Source organism: Anarrhichthys ocellatus, unplaced genomic scaffold (assembly GCF_004355925.1).
Source record: "Anarrhichthys ocellatus isolate YVR2014 unplaced genomic scaffold, GSC_Weel_1.0 scaffold49, whole genome shotgun sequence".
Taxonomy (NCBI): Eukaryota; Metazoa; Chordata; class Actinopteri; order Perciformes; family Anarhichadidae; genus Anarrhichthys; species Anarrhichthys ocellatus.
Window position 1 is genome coordinate 2,343,119 of NW_022280079.1, and position 21,669 is coordinate 2,364,787.

At 41.7% G+C, this 21,669-nt stretch overlaps 1 protein-coding gene across 2 annotated transcripts in view; it reads right to left on the reverse strand.

Annotated features, from left to right (window-relative positions):
• net1 (neuroepithelial cell transforming 1) overlaps nucleotides 1-21,663 on the reverse strand; it is a 48,203-nt gene extending 26,540 nt beyond the window's left edge. Inside the window, exons 1-3 of one of the 2 annotated variants that reach the window (XM_031869887.1) lie at nucleotides 15,232-15,310; nucleotides 7,196-7,299; nucleotides 6,822-6,885 (exon numbers count right to left, since the gene is read on the reverse strand). In XM_031869887.1, the coding sequence (XP_031725747.1) occupies nucleotides 6,822-6,885; nucleotides 7,196-7,209 (78 nt within the window). In that variant the 5' untranslated portion in view covers nucleotides 7,210-7,299; nucleotides 15,232-15,310. Of the gene's footprint in view, nucleotides 1-6,821; nucleotides 6,886-7,195; nucleotides 7,300-15,231 lie in introns of both variants that reach the window. The other variant, XM_031869886.1, reaches the window with a different exon arrangement.
• Between the last annotated feature and the right edge of the window lie 6 nt (nucleotides 21,664-21,669).

The following is a 21,669-nucleotide window of genomic DNA, read 5'->3' on the forward strand; positions in this document are numbered from 1 at the left end:
ATATATATATATATATACACATACATATTCTAATGGCTACAAAGACTTCTTAAAACACATTTATTCTCCAACAAAAGGGACGGGATTGGACTGAACATCAATTTTATAACTTTAAGTAATTCTGTCAACATTAACCATTGTTATGGTGTTATGATGACATGATCACCACATATGTACATTTTCATTTCACAATACATGGTTATCTCCAGGTGAACCCAATCAGGCGGATCCTGACAGACCTCATTATCAAAGTAAATACTAGATGGTGCTTAAGCAATATCACTTATTAAATGTGGGTTTAATGTAAGCCTAATAAAGCTCATGTTACATTGTATGAAAATGTAATGAATCCTTCTGACAATAGCAACAGCACTCTATATTTCAGGTGAGGCGCCTCCACTATTAAACATTGTGGGAAACACATCAATATCAGGATGTCACGATAAGTGATACTTTGGCACCAAGACAATGCCGAAACAACAGAGAGAGATGGTGAACGTTAGCAGCACAGTCATGGTAATGGTAATTGTCTTGCATTTGTATAGCACCATTCACACACCGATGGCACAGCATCCGGGAGCAATTTGGGGTTTAGTGTCTTGCTGATCTTCTGATTGATTTATTCGACAATAACAGATCTAACCGCTAAGGTTAACAGAGGTTCCATTATGATGCGTTGAGCACTATTCAGTCAAAATTAGTATTGGGCCAAGTTAAACTATAACGTTATCATGTGTTCAAATCTTATAAAATGTCGTTTTGATGAGAAACTTGAATAAATCCAGTTGTTTAAAGGAGATGTTTTCACAGCATTATATAATAGAGATTAGAGAGAGAGAATTATGACCGATTTTACTTCCTAAGCAGCTTAGAATACATCCTTCAAACTACTAATGCCAATTTGTTTATTCAAGCAAATATTTAAATAGAAACACAATCATTTATTTTCTAATCATCTGAATTGAAATCATTACTGTTGTACTGAATTGTGTATTGAGAATTATGGGGTATTGGTATCAATTTCTACATTTCTTGTATCGTGACATCGTTAAACAGTTGAAAAATTGTTAATGGATGAAAGAACCAGACAGGAATGTCTGTTTTTGGTTCATCCAGCGAAGGCAATACCTTATATTTATGAAAGTACTTCATCAAATTGATCTGAAAATCATATAAAAACCAAAACGACTCAGTAATTTGCGACACAGCCAAATGGAACAACATTTTAAAACACCAGTGTTTCCTAAACTTTAGATCTGGGGACCCACTCTTTAAAACGGCACAGGCCTCATCCGGAAATAGTAAGAAGAGTGAATTTGCGCGTTCCTGACCAGTTTTACTGCCATCACCTTCTATTATCTTGAATAGGTAAACCAGACATTTAAGTTTGTTTTAGGCAAGTGTTAAAAACATTCGCTCATGTTATATCCAGTCTTTAGGAATGAATGCAATACACCATGAGAGGTGGGGCGCAGGGGGAAATGCAGGATTTTTTTTTTTATTTATTTTTTTAATTAATTAATAAATACATGGTGAAATGCCTGTACTTTCGTGTAAATGTTTACGTTACACCGTTAACAGGTTACGCTTGCGCATACGCGACGGCCATGATCCTTGGCGACTCACATGTGTGGCTTAGTGTTCAAAATGAAGAGACATTTGGCAGGCGGGAACAGAAAAGCAACCGCAAGCGATGCATCCGAGACGAACAGCAAGCAGCCAAGAAGAAAATATGATGACGCCTATCTTGCTCTGGGTTTCACAGTGAACGTGGTAGGAGATGAGGAGAGACCAGTCTGTGTTTTATGTCTGAAAACTCTAGATGCAGATAGTATGAAACCCAACAAATTAAAAAGACACTTGGAGACATTACACCCCACTCACGTCAATAAGCCACTGGAGTTCTTTCAGAGGAAACTTGATGAATACCGCAAGCAAAATGCAGTGTAAAACTCTTTATAGCCAAATATTTGAACTTGTTTTGTTTAGTTTTTCACAGGTTGCACTTTATTGTTATCTTGAAAAGATGTTTAGTGCAAAACAGGTTAATTGCAGCCAATTGCAATAAGCTATTTTTTGCCAAATTGTAGTTATTTTTTGCACAGATATAACTTTATTTGCATTGTTCTAACAAAGTGATTGCACATTTTATTAGTTTTTGTCTGATGGAGCAATCTGGTTTACTTAAGTGATTGCAAGTTTCTTTATTCTATTATTTGAAAAAGCACAGACGGAGGATAACGGAAATGTTATTTCAATAAAAATTCAACATAGACCATTTTGTTACAATTCTGTTGGGGCGGTGGGGCATGAACATTTTTCTTCCTCCAAAGTGGGGCGCGACAGAAAAAGTTTGAGAACCACTGCTCTAACGTAAGCTTGTTCTTTTGTAGCAGCTCTTTGCTCAACATACATCTCCCAGACATTGCTGATTGGCCAGTAATCTTCTGTGTGTGTGTGTGCGCAGAAGTTGTACATGTGAGAAGAATCCCGCTCATACTAGCTTAGGTAAACGTCCACGGAGACTGAGCCTGAATGGCAGTGGCGGGTCAGTCTGCAGCCTGCTGTCCCTGAAGTGTGCGTGCTAAGTGTGAACGCTCCCATCCAAGTTAAATATTGCCTTAAGCTCAGGTCTTACACATGGAGATAAAAAAATGAAACGAGAGTGCGAAAAACGGACGCGGAGGGACAAAAGGAGAAGAAAATGAGCCGTCCTGTTCCTGCCACCTTTGGAAATCCCTCCGTCAGCAGCTCGCAGATGGAATAACACGCTCCAAGCAGCGACTTGTTCAAAGTAAACACTCTGACTCAACAAACACAACTCCCCCTCGTATCTGCTCATTTCTCTCTCTCACACTCACACACACACACACACACACACGGCTGCTTTGTTACTCATCTGGGGAGACACTGACAGATTTGTGCCTTACATAAAAGCTCGATGATGTACACAGACAACATAAACACGGCAGCCATAATGAGCTAATACCACAAACACCTTTCAGCGCTTTTCAGACAGACAATGAGTGGGTTTTGCTTCTGCCGTGCTTAGATACCGGCCGGCTGAAAGAGTCCAGCAGGCAGAGGAACAAGCCTCTAACAATATAGCCGTTTCATATTACCATGACATCATGCGCTTCAGAAAAAAAGCCATCATTTGACCCGATGAACGGCTCATTCCAACCCAGCTAGCTGAGAAATGTTTAACCTCGTACAGTTTGGTAAAAAGGAAGATCGATAGTTGCTGTGCGGTCAGGAAGAGGTGGAGGGAGGTAAAGAAAGAAACACTAAAACAAAGACAGAGACTGGTTTGAATATAAATTCAGATTTCAACATTCAAAGACTTTGGCAGCGTCGGTTGTGTAACAGTTCTGCCAATACAAGTGTATTAAGTTCAACCGTAAGAGAGTGAAAGATGTAGGCACGCCATTGTTTTGCTCCATCTCAGTCACGTGTAGAAGACAGTTAAAGCATAAGTAACTTATAGCTGTCCAGAAAAAAGTTCAACCTGGCCATTTACACTTGTCCCGATACAAATTGTCCAATTTATTAGCAGTTATCGACTAACAACAAAGACCTAAACTAATTGTCATGTTTATTCTTTCTTTAAGTAAATCTTTTTACACCAACTAACTAAACTCCTGTTTCCAGGATAATTGAAATGCTCGCTTTGCGCTTCAGCTCATAAATACCAGCTCCAGAAACAAAAAACAATGTGTTTAATTCTGTTTGACCACTTGCCCGATCCAACAACTTAGTTGGCTCATTAGCCCGACGGGGCATTTTACTTGCCCCAGACAAGTGGAGCCCTGCCTGTCAAAAGCCTGAATCACATCACAAAGAGCCAATAAAAAAAAATAAAAAATCATGTTACTAAACACGTGTTATCAACTATTAAGAGGCACGAATCCAAGACGTGGAGCAGCAGCAGTGCAAACATCAAAGTGCTGCTGATGATACAGCCGCACCGGGATCTCTCATTGAAATGGATGAGGGGCCTCTGGGGAGCGGCACGTTGGATGCATTACGTGATATCAAGGGTTCAGTGATAAAATCCTGCTCCCTGCGGAATGCTGAGGAATCACCAGACAGTCAGTGGTTGAAGAAGTCGGCCTTGGTTTGGACACAAATTGCCGTTGATATGGGCCTTCCCACAATCATTATCAATGTTTTCAGTGAAAAGCCCGACGCGACAGCCACATTAAAATCACATTATGCGATTAAAAGCTGGAATGCTGCTCATCAGACGGGCCACTCTCTCGAGGCTGACATCTCTGGCCGCCTGAACTTGTTGCTTGAGGAGACAAAAAAAGAAAAAGCCCAGAATCAGACTCTCGCTATGTCTGTTAATTACCTTCACATTCCACCAAACGCCAGTCTTGTTTGATCTGCTCCACCTTGGCATTGGGTTGGAAACCTGACTCACATTCTCGCCCGTGACAGAAAAGCCCCTCGAGGCCTCGTACCTGATGTAGTCTGAGCGAACGCACCAAGTGTCCAGGGAATGCTTGCCTCGCCCGCTTCCAAGGTTCGCCTGAATGCACCCCCACCGATACCCAGCCCCCCCCCCCCAACCACTTCAAAGACCAACGACTTGGCTAAACTTTATACAAAGCCTTGGCTAAAGCTTCCACCTTAAAGTGGCAGTGGGTTGAGATAAGAAGGGCAACGAGACCAAAGACACTTCCAGGATTCTTTCATTGCAAGCTGTTCGGTAGATTTATAAATGACAGAAAGGGTAGAAAGGGTGAGCTAACGAGGTCCACATGCTTTTTTTAAGCGTGCCATGTTTGCTAATCAAAAGCAGCAGGCTGGCACAAGATAAAAAGCCGTCGGCCTTCTCGCTCTCCAAAACCTCGCTTTCAGACCGCCGATGGATTATGTTTCAGGCAAAAAAAACTGGAAGGCCTCGCCACTCGGTCACGCTGCTCGCCGTGTAATCGGCTCGCTCTTTTTCTGCTCCTAATCAGCGCGTCTCATTTAGGGCCGACTGTAAAACCGCAAGCGGGCTGGTCTATCAGAGGTGGCGGTTTGTAGGCCATTATGCTTTCATGGCACGGGGCTGGATAAGAAATCGGAGCAGGCTGGATTTCCTTTATCCAACATTTGGTCTCTGGCTAACATGAGCAGGCCCTGTTCAACCATGAGGGAGCCTCAGAAGAACAGTCATCGGTCGATAGAGATATACTCAGGGAAAGTTGTCCTGGAATGTGGAGCCAAGTTTATAGATTCACTGATGGCATCTGAAAAACCAGAGGATCAAGGCAGGCAATTGCTGTGAAGGTTAAGTATAAAGGCCATTACAGTGAAACAAGGCTTTTGGATGGATAGTGCTCTCCAACTACAGCTGCACTTGCAACAATGCAGTTATAGATCACAATAACGTGAAACATCCACACGGACAGACCATGTGCCAAGAAGTCTATGAATCTCAAAGAGCACATGGAGACTATAGAGAGCTGCAGGGAGGATGCATGTTTGTAGGCCAACCAGCAAGTTGTCATCGCACTGGTTCCCTCGCCAAAAAGCCAATGGGATTCTTGGCTTTTGGATTAATGCGGAAAATAAGCTCCTGTGGTAAACAAACGTTTATAAAAACGTACATGTTTTGTCCAGCAAGATAATCTTCACAACTGAACACCACTTTAATCCTTTTTGAAGCGTGAATGCAATCAGCAGAAGTAAAAAGTTCATGCTAGGCTATAAACAGACTACAACATGGTTACATGAGAGTGGGTACACACTGCAAGGCTGTAAAGGCGTTTTGTAGTAAGAACCGCTTTTTTAAAGACACGTAGAACAAAACATAAAAAGCTTGTTTTAACCACAGGCATCTAACCAAAAACATTCAAATAACCAGTTGACTTGGAGAAGAGGAACCGGAAGTGCAGAAACGCTGACTCATTTCTGGGTTTCGGGAGTCATTGCTGCAGCACTCTAATATTCTATAATTAATGAGTTATATTTGTGTATTCTACACTTGTGCTATTGTTAGCCTACATATGTTCATTTTCGAAAATTTTCCTCAGAAACCACATGCATATTTCAACCACTGTAATTAGGGATGCACATATATAAAGAAAAAAAGAATATTTGAAGAGTCAGAAGTCGGCTGAATTTAGAAGACTACAGCGGTTATTTCAATATGTCAGATACATGTTTAACCACATTTGAGAAATTGAAGTACCAGAGTAGACTCATATTGGCAGATACCCGATATTTGGACTATGATTGGGATCAGTACCAGAAGAAACTTGATCGGGACATCCTTATTTATAACAGGACATATTCACGACTGAATAAGTAGCACTAAAACTTCAATTCTGTATTCCCTATCTATTAGGCGTTCAAGGCGACGCACCCCAGACCTTGCGTGGAGCGCAATGCTCAACATGCTCAGTGCGAGGATGTTCTAGTAAATAAGACATTTGTCCTCCAGTCTGGATGGCCGCCGGCCAACAGGGAGCTGCCGTCCAATCAGCGTGACAATGAATAGCGCTGCCGTTTCCGAGACCTTGTTGAAAAACTCTGAGGCGAGATTTAAAGCCAAAACACGTCGTCACGACGGGAAGCGGCGTCTCCACGACAGGACAGATGTCAGTCCAAAGCCAGCTGCCATGCAAGTACTGTATATTGAATATGAAGTAAATAAAGCCTGGAGGTAATTGTCTTGTCTTTGGACCACCTGGCACATTTTTTCCTCCCCTTTCTGTCAGGTAGAGCTGACAGTCGCCACTCTGCTAATAGATAAACAATAAACTCGCCAAACCGAATGTCTTGAATACGATCTGCAACAAAATAAACACGAGGCCCGTACTCACCAGACCGAAGTCCCATTGTGGTCCTGGGGTGAGGAAGGTGAAGGAACTTCCTCTTTGCAGTGACCTGCACAACAACCGGAGGGGGAGGTCAAGATTAGAAAAGAAGTTCAATGCATCCTCAGCTACAAAACCATCTACAGGGCCTGCATGGTGCATCGGTGGAGCCTGAGCGTCATCACCAAAGGGTAATCCATCAAAACCCACCACCACTGTGAAGAACCATGATCAGATGGATCTAAACCCCCCAGTGGAGTCCACTCTGACCTGAAGTCACAGCCGAAGAGTGAGTAAAGCCGATGACTGAGGTGATAAGAGGGGAACTGTGACTCATGGAGCAGTGAGAAAGACATCATCCACCTCCCCCAGTTACCTACCACAGCCTCAGCATGGTGTCGCTTCAGCGCTTGTCCTCCAACTCAGATAAGGATCCTCCAAAGTCAGGGTGGGAAGGGGAACAGGACGACCCCCGGTCCACTTCCTTAATAAAAAAAGGCCTCAACTGCTAAGCTGTCCCCATGTGTTTGAAGAAGGAGTCCTTCTTTATCACCTTCCTTCCCCTCCCAACGATGTGGACATCGGCCAAATGGCTCTTTTTGCTGGGAAAGGGGACAGCCTTGCCTTTTTTGGGGAATCTCCACAGTGGGATTTTTCGGATAATCACCACCCCCCGCTATGCATACTGTAAATCCTTCTCACTATTTCACTCTGATGAAACATGAGGACAGTGTCTCACGACTGCCGTACAAGGCTAAGTGAGTGTGCAGCTTATGAAACTCAGTGAGCCTCGACACAGACTGTAGAGAGAGGACACTGTGTCCTGGTAGAGAGGCTTTGACATTATGGTTTGTTTTTGAGAAATAATGCTGAATGTATTCTTTTTTTGCAATAATTACAAATGCATATAATTTGCCTTTTAACATTTATTTATTTTTGGGTGTACTAGATATTTTTTTTTTTTTAACCCAATGACTGATGGAGTTAATGGAACTAAATACCTGATCTATTAAACCAAACTGCTGAACCTGATCAAATAAAAAGAAGGAAAAGGGAGAAAGCTGTCTGGCCATTGAGAAGGAATCCAGTGAAAAATGCATAAATATCTTTCAAGAGGCAACGATGCACATGTTGTAAAAACACAACTTGACAGTGAAAAGGAGGCTGCCTCGCCAGTTAGATTTCTGAATATTCAGTTTAAAGTGGATTCTTGCCATTTCTTTCTTTAATTACATTTAATTTTATTCATATTTTTCTTTTTCATTTCTAACAGTTTTTTAAATTTTGCCTCTAGGTCCCAGTATTTGCTAGAAACTGCAGTTTGTATTGACATTTTGACGTTGTGGTTTTTGTTTATAAAAAGTTTGGATTCTGGGAGCCAGAATTTGTGTTTTTTTTTTTTAAAGTTGAAGAAAAGCTACATTTCTAAGAAATGTAGATACCACAAATGAACTCTTGTGAAAATGCAAGTAGAAGTTGAAATGTTAAGACAACGTGGAGTGTGTTTAAGGGAACTATCACGCAACGACGGTGCATCACACTCAGCAGACATGACAGCACGCTGAATCAAAACCTCCTTGTTGCTCAGATTTCATAAAATATTATCTCACACATGATCATAAATGGTGTCAGGGTAGTTGATGATATTGCAGATGTATGTCTTGGGGGCCGGCGATGGCGGGACATAAAAAGGCACCAGCAATTTGAAGAATGCGGAGCTGCTCAGAAACACTTGTTCTGTGTGTGCGTGTGTGTCCGGCAAGTGTTGCTCCTAAGGCTGAGTCATTCCAGTTACACTGCCGCGCCACTAGCTACTACTGTTGCTGCAGTTGGCATCAATCTGTGGACACAGCCGACTGTCCATCTATAGTCAGCACTACGGGCAGCTGCAGCCTCCTAACAGTGGGCTGGGGAAACAAGTAGTTAACTCGATTTATTAAGCGGATTGATTAGGCAGCCATTTTGATGAGTGATTAATAGTTTAAGACATTTTTCTATCACAAATGTCAAACATTTTCTGGTTCCAGAAAATAATGAAAACAATCGTTTGTCCCAGTCTGAGTTGAGGTTACAAAACCATTTACAGTCTTTTACTGTAATGAAGTATTTGTACATTGGACACATTGTTTAGACAAGCTAAGGTGTTGCACCAAGTTGACAGAAAGGTTGGCCATTATTTACATATAATAAGGTTATAATCTTTTGTACCATCCAGGTAACAATATGTGATATTTTCACGTCAATATATGTTGATTTTTTACTGATTAATAGATCGACAGAGAACTAATCAACTATTTTGACAATCAATTAATAATTTCAGTGAAAACATTCTCTGGTTCCAGCCAAATGCGAGGATTTGCTACATTTCTTGAAATTATATAGTTGAAAACGAAATATCTTCTGGTGTTGGACTGCTGATCAGATAAAACAAGACATTTGAAGAGGTCGCGCTGGGAAATTGGATTTTTTGGTTTTTACATTTACAGACGCTAAATCGGAATAATAACGGTCAGGTTAACTGACAATGAAAACAATTTTGGCCCAGTTTTAGTCGAGGCTCCACAATCATTTACGGCCTTTTTCTGTAATGCAGTATTTGTACATCAGACCCATTGAACGTCATTGACCAATCCATTTTTGCAGTTGCTATTGAAAAGAACCCCATGCTGCACAACAGTTTGTGTCAGACTAATAGAACAGAACTGGGAAGCTGAAGTCCACCGTTGCCAAATCAGCCACCACTAGCAACTCTCAGTGGTTAACAAACGATCCCTACAAAACCACAGTAACAAAGCTCACATGTGACCACAAACCAGAAGTGTTTCACACCACTGTAGCCCAGTAAACTAAACTACATCACAGACAGGTTTGACTGTAGAGACAATGAAATGAAAAGGGGAGGGAGGCAGACATGTCCTGTGGAGCTCAGTGGGCTGAACAGAGCACCGACTCGCACTAATGAACTAAGTGAGGTTTCCTGTTGGGACCACCCATGCTGGGTGCACCGATGCTACTGTAAGGTGTTCAGGATAAACAGCATGTGTTTGCAGAATGACAAGAGAGGAGGAAAATGAGAAGCTCCCTGGGTGTCCCGGAGGCAAGTCAGGGGTCAGAGGTCGCTGCAGGTGTTGTTCAGACTTATAACTGTCAGAGTGCTGCATTAACTTGACGCTCCTGCACAAGAAGCGTCTTCAACCTCCAATTTTGGACACTCAACATGTCAGTCTTTAAACTTCCAGAGAAGGCGATCGACTGCTTGTCTTCGGTGGTGAACAGATGACAGATCTATTTCCCAAAATCAGATTCAAATGGAGGGTGATCAGCAGATTGTTGCTCGGATGTGCACCAAAGAAATATGTTTTCTAAAGTCTTAAGTCTGTAGAATAATGACATTTTTGTATTTTGCCTTTTACTAATACTGTACTGCGATTTGAAAACTGCAGTATGCCTTATTGCAATTTCAATAAAAGAGTGAGATTAATTGTGCAGCCCTACTTTAATGCTCTCACTTGCACTTTTGACGACCTAGGAACCGACATTCACTCTGCTGATGCACACCCCTGGTCTCTGTAGATACAAGCGTTAAATGACTAGCTGAAATATTGTAAATTGTGAAATAGTGGCTGACATATTGACCTGGCTAATGTATCAGTGTAGCTAGGGCTGGGCAATACATCGACATCATATATACATATACATATATAGTAAGTAATTGTGAAAGATTTGTTTATCTCCCTTTTTCTCATGTTGCTTAACATGCAGACATGAGCCTCCTTTTTAAGGGCTTTAATAGAAACAGAAACTGGCACTGCTTATTTAAATAATAAGCCCTCTTGTATTTTATCATGTTGGAGTTGCCAGTTTAAACCAACAGTTTTACACAAAGTGAACTGTTGCTTACATTTTGTATTGTGCTGCAGTATGCAATGACTTGCAGCTTGTCAGATCAATATTAAGTTGAATGAATTGGTCAATTTGATTTTTTTTAGGAAAGTAAATCATTGAGATGAAATCGGTAAAACAGTCAATAAATGAATGGATAGAAAATTAGTGGTTAGTGGCAGCCGTGCTGGAACACATCCTCCTCACTTTCTCTTGATCTCATGTAGAATTCTATGGAAGTCAAAGAGGTTAAGATATGAAATAATTCCCATACAATCACAGTGAGTGATCGTGTAAGGTCATCATGTACCGTAGCTGTTAAAGCTGTATTGAAACATAGTTAAGAGAGAAGCGGGGCTGCTCACTGGCTGACGGTAAAGGCAGAGGCTTCTGTCCAATGGGCAGGACTTCCAGCGGAGTGAGGCTGGGCCACACGCACTATATGACGATTGTCGTATCATAGGGCTTTCGGCCAAGGCCAATTTCTCACACTGGCATAGAAAGGCATGCTGGGAATCCCTCTGGGAGACTAAAGACTGCAGCAATTAAACATGACCGCTCTTCCGCTCATCGACTTAATGTCTCACTGCTGAATCCTAACAACTGTTAGATGTTTGTCATAAAAGAGTCCGAGGAAATAAGCTCATCGCCTACAGGTCGGCAGTATGAAAATAAATAAATAATAAATAACTAAAGGCTGCATTAATGTGGGCATCTTGCCAAGGCGATGAAATGTGATCTAGAAAGTCCAGAAATGGAATGCTTATTAGATGTCAAAACAATACCTGGTGTTACAATTCTAGAAAGCTTTCATGCTATGAAGCAGTTGTACTGCGGCAAAGAAATGAACCAGGTTGAATTTTATTAGCTTACCGGGACAGTCATTCTTTTATTGTTATCAGAATGTTCTGGCAGCGGACAGCTTCGCCTTTTTTGGGACTCCACGGTGTGATTGTCCAGACTGAACACACCCCAAACCAGCCGTGAGTACTGTTAATCCTCCTCATGTCAAACAACTTATCTTCAGCCTGTGTAATCAGTAACCAATTTTAGTTTGAAACATTAGAAGAATGAACTAACTTCATCAGTAGAATGCGATGATGGTAGTATATTGTGTTGCAGAGATATCTGCTGAAATGAGCATGCTAACCAGCTAGCCTCCTGTCTTGTAATACCACTCTTACCTCGAGAGGAGATAGTGAGTCGCAGTAGCGGCCAGTCTGTCCTCAGTCCAACATGAGAGGACCAAGAAGTAGAACGTTGAAGGTTGAGGTTCCGTGTACATTTTCATAGTTTGTTTATTGGATTAAATCCAAAGTGGCAGAAACTAGAAAACGACTTGTACTTGAAACGACTTTTCGCTTAGTCCTCCCCGCTGCCGGGAGACAGACCTAACCTAGATTGTATGGACCCAGTAGTAAAGGTGAAATGCTGCCACCCTGAGGACAATCACACAACACGTCACACTCAGCGAGTGGATGAACACGGCAAGAAGACAAACATCAAAGCAGTGCTTAGCCTCCGTCTCATACCTACGATCATTTTGATTTGTATGGAAGCACTATTTCACACTGATGAAACATGAGGACAATGTCTCACGACTGCCGTACAAGGCTAAGTGAGTGTGCAGCTTATGAAACTCAGTGAGCCTCGACACAGACTGTAGAGAGAGGACACTGTATCCTGGTAGAGAGGCTTTGACATTATGGTTTGTGAAAAATAGACACCACTTGTATGCAGAATATTTATGACACCAGTTTGAAAAAAGATAAAAGAAAAACTATATTTCTAATAAATGTAGACACCATATCTATTATCATTAATAGATAACAGATTTCATATTGTAATTTCCTCTTATACTACAGTAGAAATTTAGCATTTTAAATACAAATTAAACATGTAAAAGCTGACAAGATAAACCATGTGACAAGCTAGTTTTATCTTTATTTTAACTTTAGGCCCACACTGCTTTCAGGGAGTTTATGGCTGATTTTGAATGATGTTGAAGGTGTGCAGGGCTCTGATCTCTGCCGTCTATAGATTGCTATCTAACTTTAAAGAAAGGAATCTGTGTCTGTCTGTGTGTCCTTTATACATCTCCAGAACTGCTCATCTGATTTAACTAACTCTTAGCGGTTGTACTGCTTGGTACCCAAGGACGTGCAGTGTGCACTCTGGACACAAGACACGTTCAATATTGATACACCTTATACAAACAAGCGACCCGCGCTTTGTGCAGCAGCGGGGGCGGAGCTTCATGGTGCTCACAGCGGGCCTTTAAAACCCACGGCTCATTGGCTGCAGTTCACTTTTGCTGCTGGATTTACTAACGCTGAAGCCAAACTCTTCTTCACTTCCGCTTCAAAGGGGCACGCGCAACAAAAGGGCCTAGTAGCTGTTGGTGAGATCTTCCCATGGATCCTTTATATCTTTTCAAAGAGAGAGACACCAAACCCTCTGCTTACTCTCTGTCCGCAACATGTAGACGGACCAGGTGACAACCTTCGGTTCTGACGTAGTGAAGTGAAGCCAAAGTGTCTTAAAACTCTAAAAAAAATTCTCAGAGTCACCAGCCAGGGGACAAAGGTCTTCTCTACCCCCGTACCTGCTCTTACATGTTGAGGGAAGTGTGGCCCATGAGTCAGTGGATTAACATCCCAGTTAGCCCTGCCCTTGTTTGTTAAAGTTGACTCTGAAACTGAAACACCCCAGCGCTGACCCCGTCCATCCTCCTGTGTCTTCTCTACCGATACTACAGAAGGCATGCACAGGAGCGCTCAGACATGCCGTTTTCATGGCGATAGTATCATACCACAGGGAGCATACTACTGTTGTATCTATTGTTACATGAAGTGAACTTCATTGCACTAGAACGTTCCCAGTTTTGAGGCACAAACCCCACCGAAAGAATGTATAACTCTGTCTCCGCCCATTCAACGTGCCGTTTTAACTAAAGTGCTTTACATGGACAGAAAACTTTTGTTTATTTCTGTCCAGTCTAGTATTTAATGCCAGTCTTGGGAAATCAAAACTTATTTTCTCTAACTCAGCATTTATGCTTCCCCCCCCCCATAAAGCTTGTTATGGAGGTCAAATATCGTGTGATGGTTTTCCATGTTTGTCTGCAGAGCCGGCTGGGCACTGGGTAGGACCACTTTGGCACACAACATGGAAACCTTTGAAAAGAGTCCAGTATAAACTCTCGCAGGGGTTTGTAATCCCAAAAACATTCTGATTGCTGTTATTGTATGTTAGCCGCCAGTCTGAAAACATACCAGATAAATCTCACTGTACTGACTGACACAAATGAGCTCCGGGATGCTATTTAAGAGCCGGTCACATTTATGTCCAACGAATTAAAGAGAATACCTGAAGGTACAATAAGTGTTTGTGTTGCCATGATCCAGAATCACGCTCATAACGAACTGGTATTGCTGTTAGTTAGTTTTAGGGATTTTACTCAAAGAATAGGTTCAAAGTCTGTCTTAAAACAACACGCACACGATGTGTCAAAGATGTATTGTTTTTATATTTTTTTATGTTTATTTGTACATTCTATGTATGTACGTTGAGAGCAACGTGAAAACCTGGTATTGGTCGCTGTAATCCAATAAATATTTTGATGATCCCATTTTAGCAAAACCACATGATGGGGGACAGAAATGCAACCTAAAGTATTTTTGTAAATAATGATTTCTTTAATCAAACAGGTTTTTACTTGCAGTGAAGGGACAGTGACATACACTAACTGTTTGTATGCACATATGGAGGTCATGTGAGGGTTGTTTTAAGCATTTTCAAACATGTGAAACTATCCTTTAATAAAACTTTTTAATAAATGATTCACTATGTGGTTTTTGGATCTGAACCCGTTTTGTTTGTCAAGACTTAAAAACGAATTAATATCAGTTGACAGAATAAAAATCAGTGCATCTGAATAAATATTAATAATAACACAGATCCAAACCCGCTGAGCCATAAAAAAAAAAAGATAATAATAATGCTCCAGAGTAAAACCAGAATCTCCCCCAAAACTATAAATAATATATATAGATACCACATTTCTAACAAGACGCATATAAAAGCAGACAAAGCAACTCAAATACAACAACAAAGAACAGGGATCAACCAGTGGAGGCCAAGGCCCGCAGTGGCTCTTTGCTGACATCTAGTGGCGATTTGACGCAACCGGAAACAGCTACACGCAGTTCAAAAAGCATGTAAAACAGCCTCGCATGTATTTGGAGAATTTATAAACTTGTTAGAAATGACTGCTCATACTCCCATGGCTATTTCTCAGTTTCAAACCCTTCGTTTAAAGACAATAGTTCGCTAAGTAACGTTAATGTACCGCTAATTGCAGGAATAAAGGCATGCTAGCCACCTTTAGCTCAAATGTGAATGTTAACCGGGACTAATTAGCAAACACTGTTTGACACTGACGGGTGTATGTGTTTTTTTCCTTTAGTTTGGTTAACGCTACTGCAGCTGTAGTGAGTTTCATTCAGAGTCTGAACAGAAAAGACGGACTCACCGTCTCAGACTTCTGCTGTGGTTCTGGAGGAGAGACTCTTCCTCGTCAGCTGAAACCTTCCTCTTCAGGCTCCCGGAGCTCGGCTGTCTTTTTGGTTTTTCTGAAGTCGAAACGTGAGCTCGGGCTTCACCGGTTTCACCCATTTGAAATGTCACAGACCAGGGGCAACTAGTTAGACAGAATAATAACAATACATCTATTCTACGACTCTACCACAATAGCAGAGGCTCGTCACTGTTTTTTGAATATGGCGGAAATCCACAAATCGACCAATGAGAGGAGAACAGATGAGCTCGTTGACAGGATATTACCCTTAAATGGGCGGGGCCAGAGTAGTTCAACTTCAGGGCAGATAACGCAACACAACCGTGTCATTTTGGAGTGATTATAATGCAATATAATAATGCAAAAGAGTCACAGTATTAATGCATTTTTCCTTCAGCATTCAATCAGCAAGTCACAGGATATATACTTAATCACCAGTGCCTATGGGTTTTTGTGATTCAATTATTTCTATTCCTATATATATATCCATATAAAATAAAACAAAAGAAAACATGTTACTTATCAGGCCATGAGCCAAAGTAACACAGTGGACTTTTGACTTTGGCTTGGCATTGAACATGTGAAGCTGTAGCGGGTTCGAGTCTCCAGATACCATTTTACAGCTGGTCAGACAGAGAGTGGTTGTCCTACTAGAACAGTTATCCCCAAACTTGTGGATGTACCACTGGTAATACTAAAAAGACCTAGAAACTGCACTCTATGTGGCGCAATTCCTTGACTTTACACATACTACAATTGTTGTATTCTATAATATTTTCACATCACATTGCAATGATGTAAAAATTATTTGTTAATCATTTCAATATTTTTAGATAAAATTTGGTTGGACTTCATGTCACGTCTGACATGGCGTGACCTATGATTGGTAGTCAGATCTGGAGTCCTCAGTCGTTGATTAAAGCAGAATGAGTGGAATTTTGAAATGGCTACAAGGTTCAAAGAACAGTCAAGGTTGTGACAGTGCTGGCTCTGACAGTTCAAACTGTGAACACAGATAGAAACGTTCAGCATAGTTTCAACATGAAACTCAGAACAAGGTCTGTGGATTATCTTCAGTAACCAGGTCTTAAATATCTGGAAAGAGACACTGGCTAGGCAACTCACACCAAAACTATCTAGATTGTAAAATAGCAATACAGGTATGAGGGAAAATATGGATTTTGGGGTGTAAACTGTCCCTTTCAACCTTATTTGATTCTACAGAAAGTGGAATCAAGTGGCTTAAAGTCTCAGCTTCTCAAGATGAACTACAATTATTGATAGTTTGAGAAATACAAACGGAGACGGTCTTTGGCCTCTTTGGCTTCTCAGACAGTTTCTCGTGATTCCCATTATTTTATAGGTTTTGGTCTTCAGCGAGCTTTGTGCACCCATTTACGTGTATCAGATGGAAAGAGCCCATTTGGAAAGAGAATACAAAACAGACTCCCTGTTATTTTCATACTGTAGAACTTCACTTGTAGAAATATTCAAACATTAAAAAGTAAAAACGAATTATTTGTTCACTAAATTCATTGAGCTTGCTGACTCTGAATTAAGCTTGTGGCTGGTCCCAACGTTTCTGCCAACACAGCAATACACCCTTCAGTATCTAATCTCCTCTGACTTTGGGCACTTCTGCACTGCTTAATACTGTATTATTGTGGTCGTAGTCACAGTAAACAACGTCCCCTTTAGATAATCACCATAGCGATTCATAGATCAACAACATACAAAGAACCATGAACAGATAACTCCTCCCCCTGACCTGCAGTCTCTTCCCTGGGACATTTATTCTCATGTAAAGCCTTGTGGTCAGGTTCATTTTCTCCTCTTTCTGCTATCTCTACTGTGACTCCGTCATCTGCTTTAATGTAAAAAATTTCATGAGTTACAGGAAATAAAAACACATCAAAGCATTGTCAGGGGAAATGTGCTTTATTGTAAATTTTAAAAAGGTCTTTTCTTTTACATGGACCAGCTCAATAACCATAAAGGCGTATTCTGTGACTTCGATCAGCCTCTAGTGGTGGTCCGCGGGAACTGCAGTAACATTGACTTGTTGCTGGCAGTGTAAATGACACAGGTCATGAACTCCCATCATTTATTATATTAATAGAAGACACAAGTAATATTTATTAGAGCTGAGATCACGTTGTTATCCATGATTGGTAGAAGTTAGAAACAACATCCGTGAGTGGCCTTCAAACTCCTGATGGATCACTTCCAGCTTGAGTCCAGGAACAAAAAGGCCGTAGTTACTTTCTCCTGCTCGTCCTGCGCTTTGCTGAAGACTCACAGATGCATTGATCCACAGTTTCATAACCGATTTCAAATGGTGCTAGACGGTTGCAGCGGGCTCTATGCACCAGAAGAAATCAGTTATCTTTTAGAGGAGAAAGAGGAGGAGGAGGAGGAAGGACAGTCCTGCGCTTGTCCTCCTGAGGCTCACTCACTGCCGGAGCTGTCCTCCTGTCCTCAAGAACACTGATTTCAAATGGTGCTAGACAATGGGAACACACATCTAAACCACCATGTGAAACCAGCTTCTGGGGGAAGACGTTTTTGTGGTGCCACAGCTGCAGCGGTGAGATGAGTTAGTCACTAGTTCCATCTATGTATTTTTAATATATTGTATTAGCTCCTTAAGGAGAATAAGGGGCTAATACGGGTCTGTTACCTTATTGGCGATGGCATGCAGTTGAATCCTCACTCAACTGTACAAAGTATAATTGTTTGACAGAAGATAGCTTCATTATTCTATCTGTGTAAACCATCGTCCCAATATCACAGTGATGACAGTCGCTTATTTTCTGACAGGAGTGAATGCAGAACAAAACAAAGCATTAAAAGAAAAGTAGGGATTAAAAAACAGTTGTTTTTTTTGTTTTGTTTTTACCATTTTTGCGCCACTTTGAATAAATATATGGACGAATTAATCCATCACGGATCATGACAGTAATCCAAAGGGTTCAAGAGCATTAACAGTTTCATTTCAAGAATGTTATATTGGATACAAGTAAAGGAAGGGATTAATCAGGAAAGGAGAGTTGATGGAAAAATAAATAAGTAAATAGTGAATAAGTAAGTCGACAAACAAATAAATACTTTGTAAATTACCTTAAAGTAAGGTAATTGACAAAAAATATCATTAATCAATGTCCACTTACTGGTTTGACCGGAGCTTTCGCTCGCGTGTCATTTGCCGATGAAGACAGTGAGATCCAGTTGAAAGCCTCGACTAAGAATATCTTAAATGAAGATGCATTTAAAGAGACAGTGTGTAGTCTATTTAGTGGTGTGGTTGCAAATTGAAAAAGACAGCTAACTGAACTAGCAGTACACACACTCTGCTGCGTACCTCTCGGCCGCCGCTCTGCTGCTCACTTTTAGTGTTTTGGACGGTATGTTTGGCTAATCGCTAACAGCTAACGGAACTACCAGCACACACACTGCTGTACCTCGCCACAACTCAGCCACTGCAAAGCGCGAAGAGAGCTTGGTGAGTTTAATTTTGTTTGTATGACGTGTCTTATACAACGACTTCTATCCGATTGCCTGCATCCATCGACGCTTGTTTTTGAATTTCAATGAAGTGCCTTTTACGATGCCTTGAAGCCTATTGGTGTCTAGACGAGGGTTTAGCCAATTGAGGGTTGTATTCAGAGATCTGCCCTCTACCGAGTGCATCTTTCTAGGTATTACTAATGCTACATAATAATATTAATGACAGCCAGATACTGTGCATATTAAGGCCTATTCTTTGTCTAAAGTACAACACGATAATATAAAAAAATTCAACCACAACAGGGACACTAAGAAAAGCTATGCTTCAAAAACCCACACATCATTGGTCGTCACCCTTTACTTAAGACCGACATCCTCCCTGCAGTACGTCCTCTGTCAGCACATGAGCCGTCAAGTCAGAGGAGGAAAAATGTGACAGCGCTTCTTATTCAGAGTAAATTTGTCTCAAACATGAATGTGGTTGCTATGGCAGCACGGCGGCATGGACAGCTGGCACGTGAAAATTCGCCTCCAGCAGCACGGAGGAATTCAAACGGAACATACATCACAGCAAACAAGGCTGACAACGTACGACAGCTCAGAGCTGGTGTTGTCAGCGACATACTGAAGCGCGGTCTCATTTTAGACATCACAAACACATGTATTTATATAATGATGTGAGTGCAGAATGATGTGTGCTGACTTTGTTCTAAACCACGTTTGGGCACTCAGCCTTATCCTCGCTGCCATTGATGATAAGGAAATACAATATTCTATAATAATATACAAAAAGATAACCCTGGCTGTATTTTTAAACGTCATATTTTCCGTTTTAACTCCACAAGAGAGGCTTCCACATTGTGGGGGAATACAGTACTACGCAGTGGATGTGCTAGTTGTGAACAGAGCATATTTCAAACACAACAGAAAAACAACATCTGTAACCCAACAAAGGAAAGTAGTTAGATGATGGTATGCTTGCCTCACATAGCCAGACCTTACCGCTAAGGAAAGGCCTGATTCCGTACATTATCATTCTAATGTAGACCCTTTTACAGTCTGTTAACAATGACGACCAATGTATGTGTATGCACGTAGTTTGGCAACAGAATGCCAGTTAACCACCAAAGATGGCGAATGCAATGTAAAGGAGTCTATAGATTGGGGGGGGATACTTTGGCATAACCAATCATAATTTTCTTGGCCGGCGCCAATCAGCAACGAAGCCTTTGCGAGATAGAAACAATGGACCCCTCTGTCTGATTTACCTCATGGCTGCTGTCAGAGGATGCAGCTTCATATTTTGTTTCTCACCTTTGTCAATATTGTGTCCAAATAATCTTTATGGGAAATGTCAATTAATAACGAGGGGTTTCATGCTTACGTTGGTCTGCACGATGTGAGCATAAAAGCCGCTGGCTCTGGCAGAAAGGCAGATTAAAACTGCGACTGTTGTGCGAGTTCATGCAATGTAGTAGATTAATACAATCGCAGTGTCTGTCCAGTTTAAGAAAATCAGTGAGATCACTTTTTTAAGTGACAAAATCGTTAAAAAATGTCAGATTTATCCGGTATGATAAGGAACTTGTTGAGTCTATTTGCATTGTGCCACCCAGCTGGCGATTCCTCCCCACTGGCTTGAAGAAAATAATCGGATCTCAGACGTCAACGCTGGCTCACGTGGCTTGTCACACAGCTCCGTGTCCTCCGTGACATACGAGCAGAGGACCACATCCAGCTGGAGGAATGTACAAACAGTGGCAGGGTGTGTGTGTGTGAGTGTGGTGTCTCGTGTCACAGCACAAAGACCTACGTGCGCCATCCATCTGTGGAAACCGGCGCCCGGCACTTATGTAACCGGCCATCGTCATGACAACAAGGCTACGGTAAATGCCGCTTTGTCCCAGCGGCTCTTACAGGTGTTTGAAGGGTGTGAGATGACCCATAACGGCTGATGAGTGAGAGGGTGGGGTCAGCTGCAATGGTTGGACAATCTGTATTTGGGGGTTCAGTGGACGAGGAAGAGGCTGGACAGCGTCTCACAGCTGACCTAACCAAACAGATACGACCCCCCACACCGACATCCACTTAAATCCACCACACAATATTTTGCCATGCTGTCACATGTGGTTGAACACTGCCTCAATCCTGTGATTCTGCTCACTGGCACAAGAGGGCGACATTACATCTAGAAGCTCCCGTGCAACCCTATGATAAATGGTTACTATGGTGATGTGGCTGTATGTGGAGGGGGATGGGAGGGGGGGGGCTCTCGTCTCGTCCGCCCTTAGTTTAGGGAGGTCAAAGGTCAGGGTCAGCTGTAATCGTCCTTGCAAGCCAACACATAGAGTCAAGTCTCAACATCACATGTGACATTCACAAATGTTCCTGTTATTTTGTCAGTTTTATGATAATAAGCTGTGAAAAATAACAGTGATATGTAAGTAAAGACCCCTCCCCCCCACACACACACATGTAGTTAAAGGCATTTCAGTGTAAGGCAACGTGTTTTTGTGTATAAAATACGAGCAAATATGAGGACAAATATTCTAAACACTGTTATCAGAGACTCAAGGTTGCATTGTTACATGCAATGATGAACCAGAGAATTATATTGAATTATGACAAAAAAATGTCCTCACTCTCAGGGTTTTTAAACTCAAGTTGGTCCTCACAAAGATAGCTGTACAAGTATTGCGCACGCACACACACACACACACTCCTTTTTGCTGTGAGGGGAGAAAGGCTCCCTTGTGGAGGTGAGGCGAGCGCTTGTTGTTGGTTCTCACTCCGACTTCCTGTTCTATTCTCTCCCAGGAAGTGACAAACAGAGACACATACACACACACACACACACACACACACACACACACACACACACACACA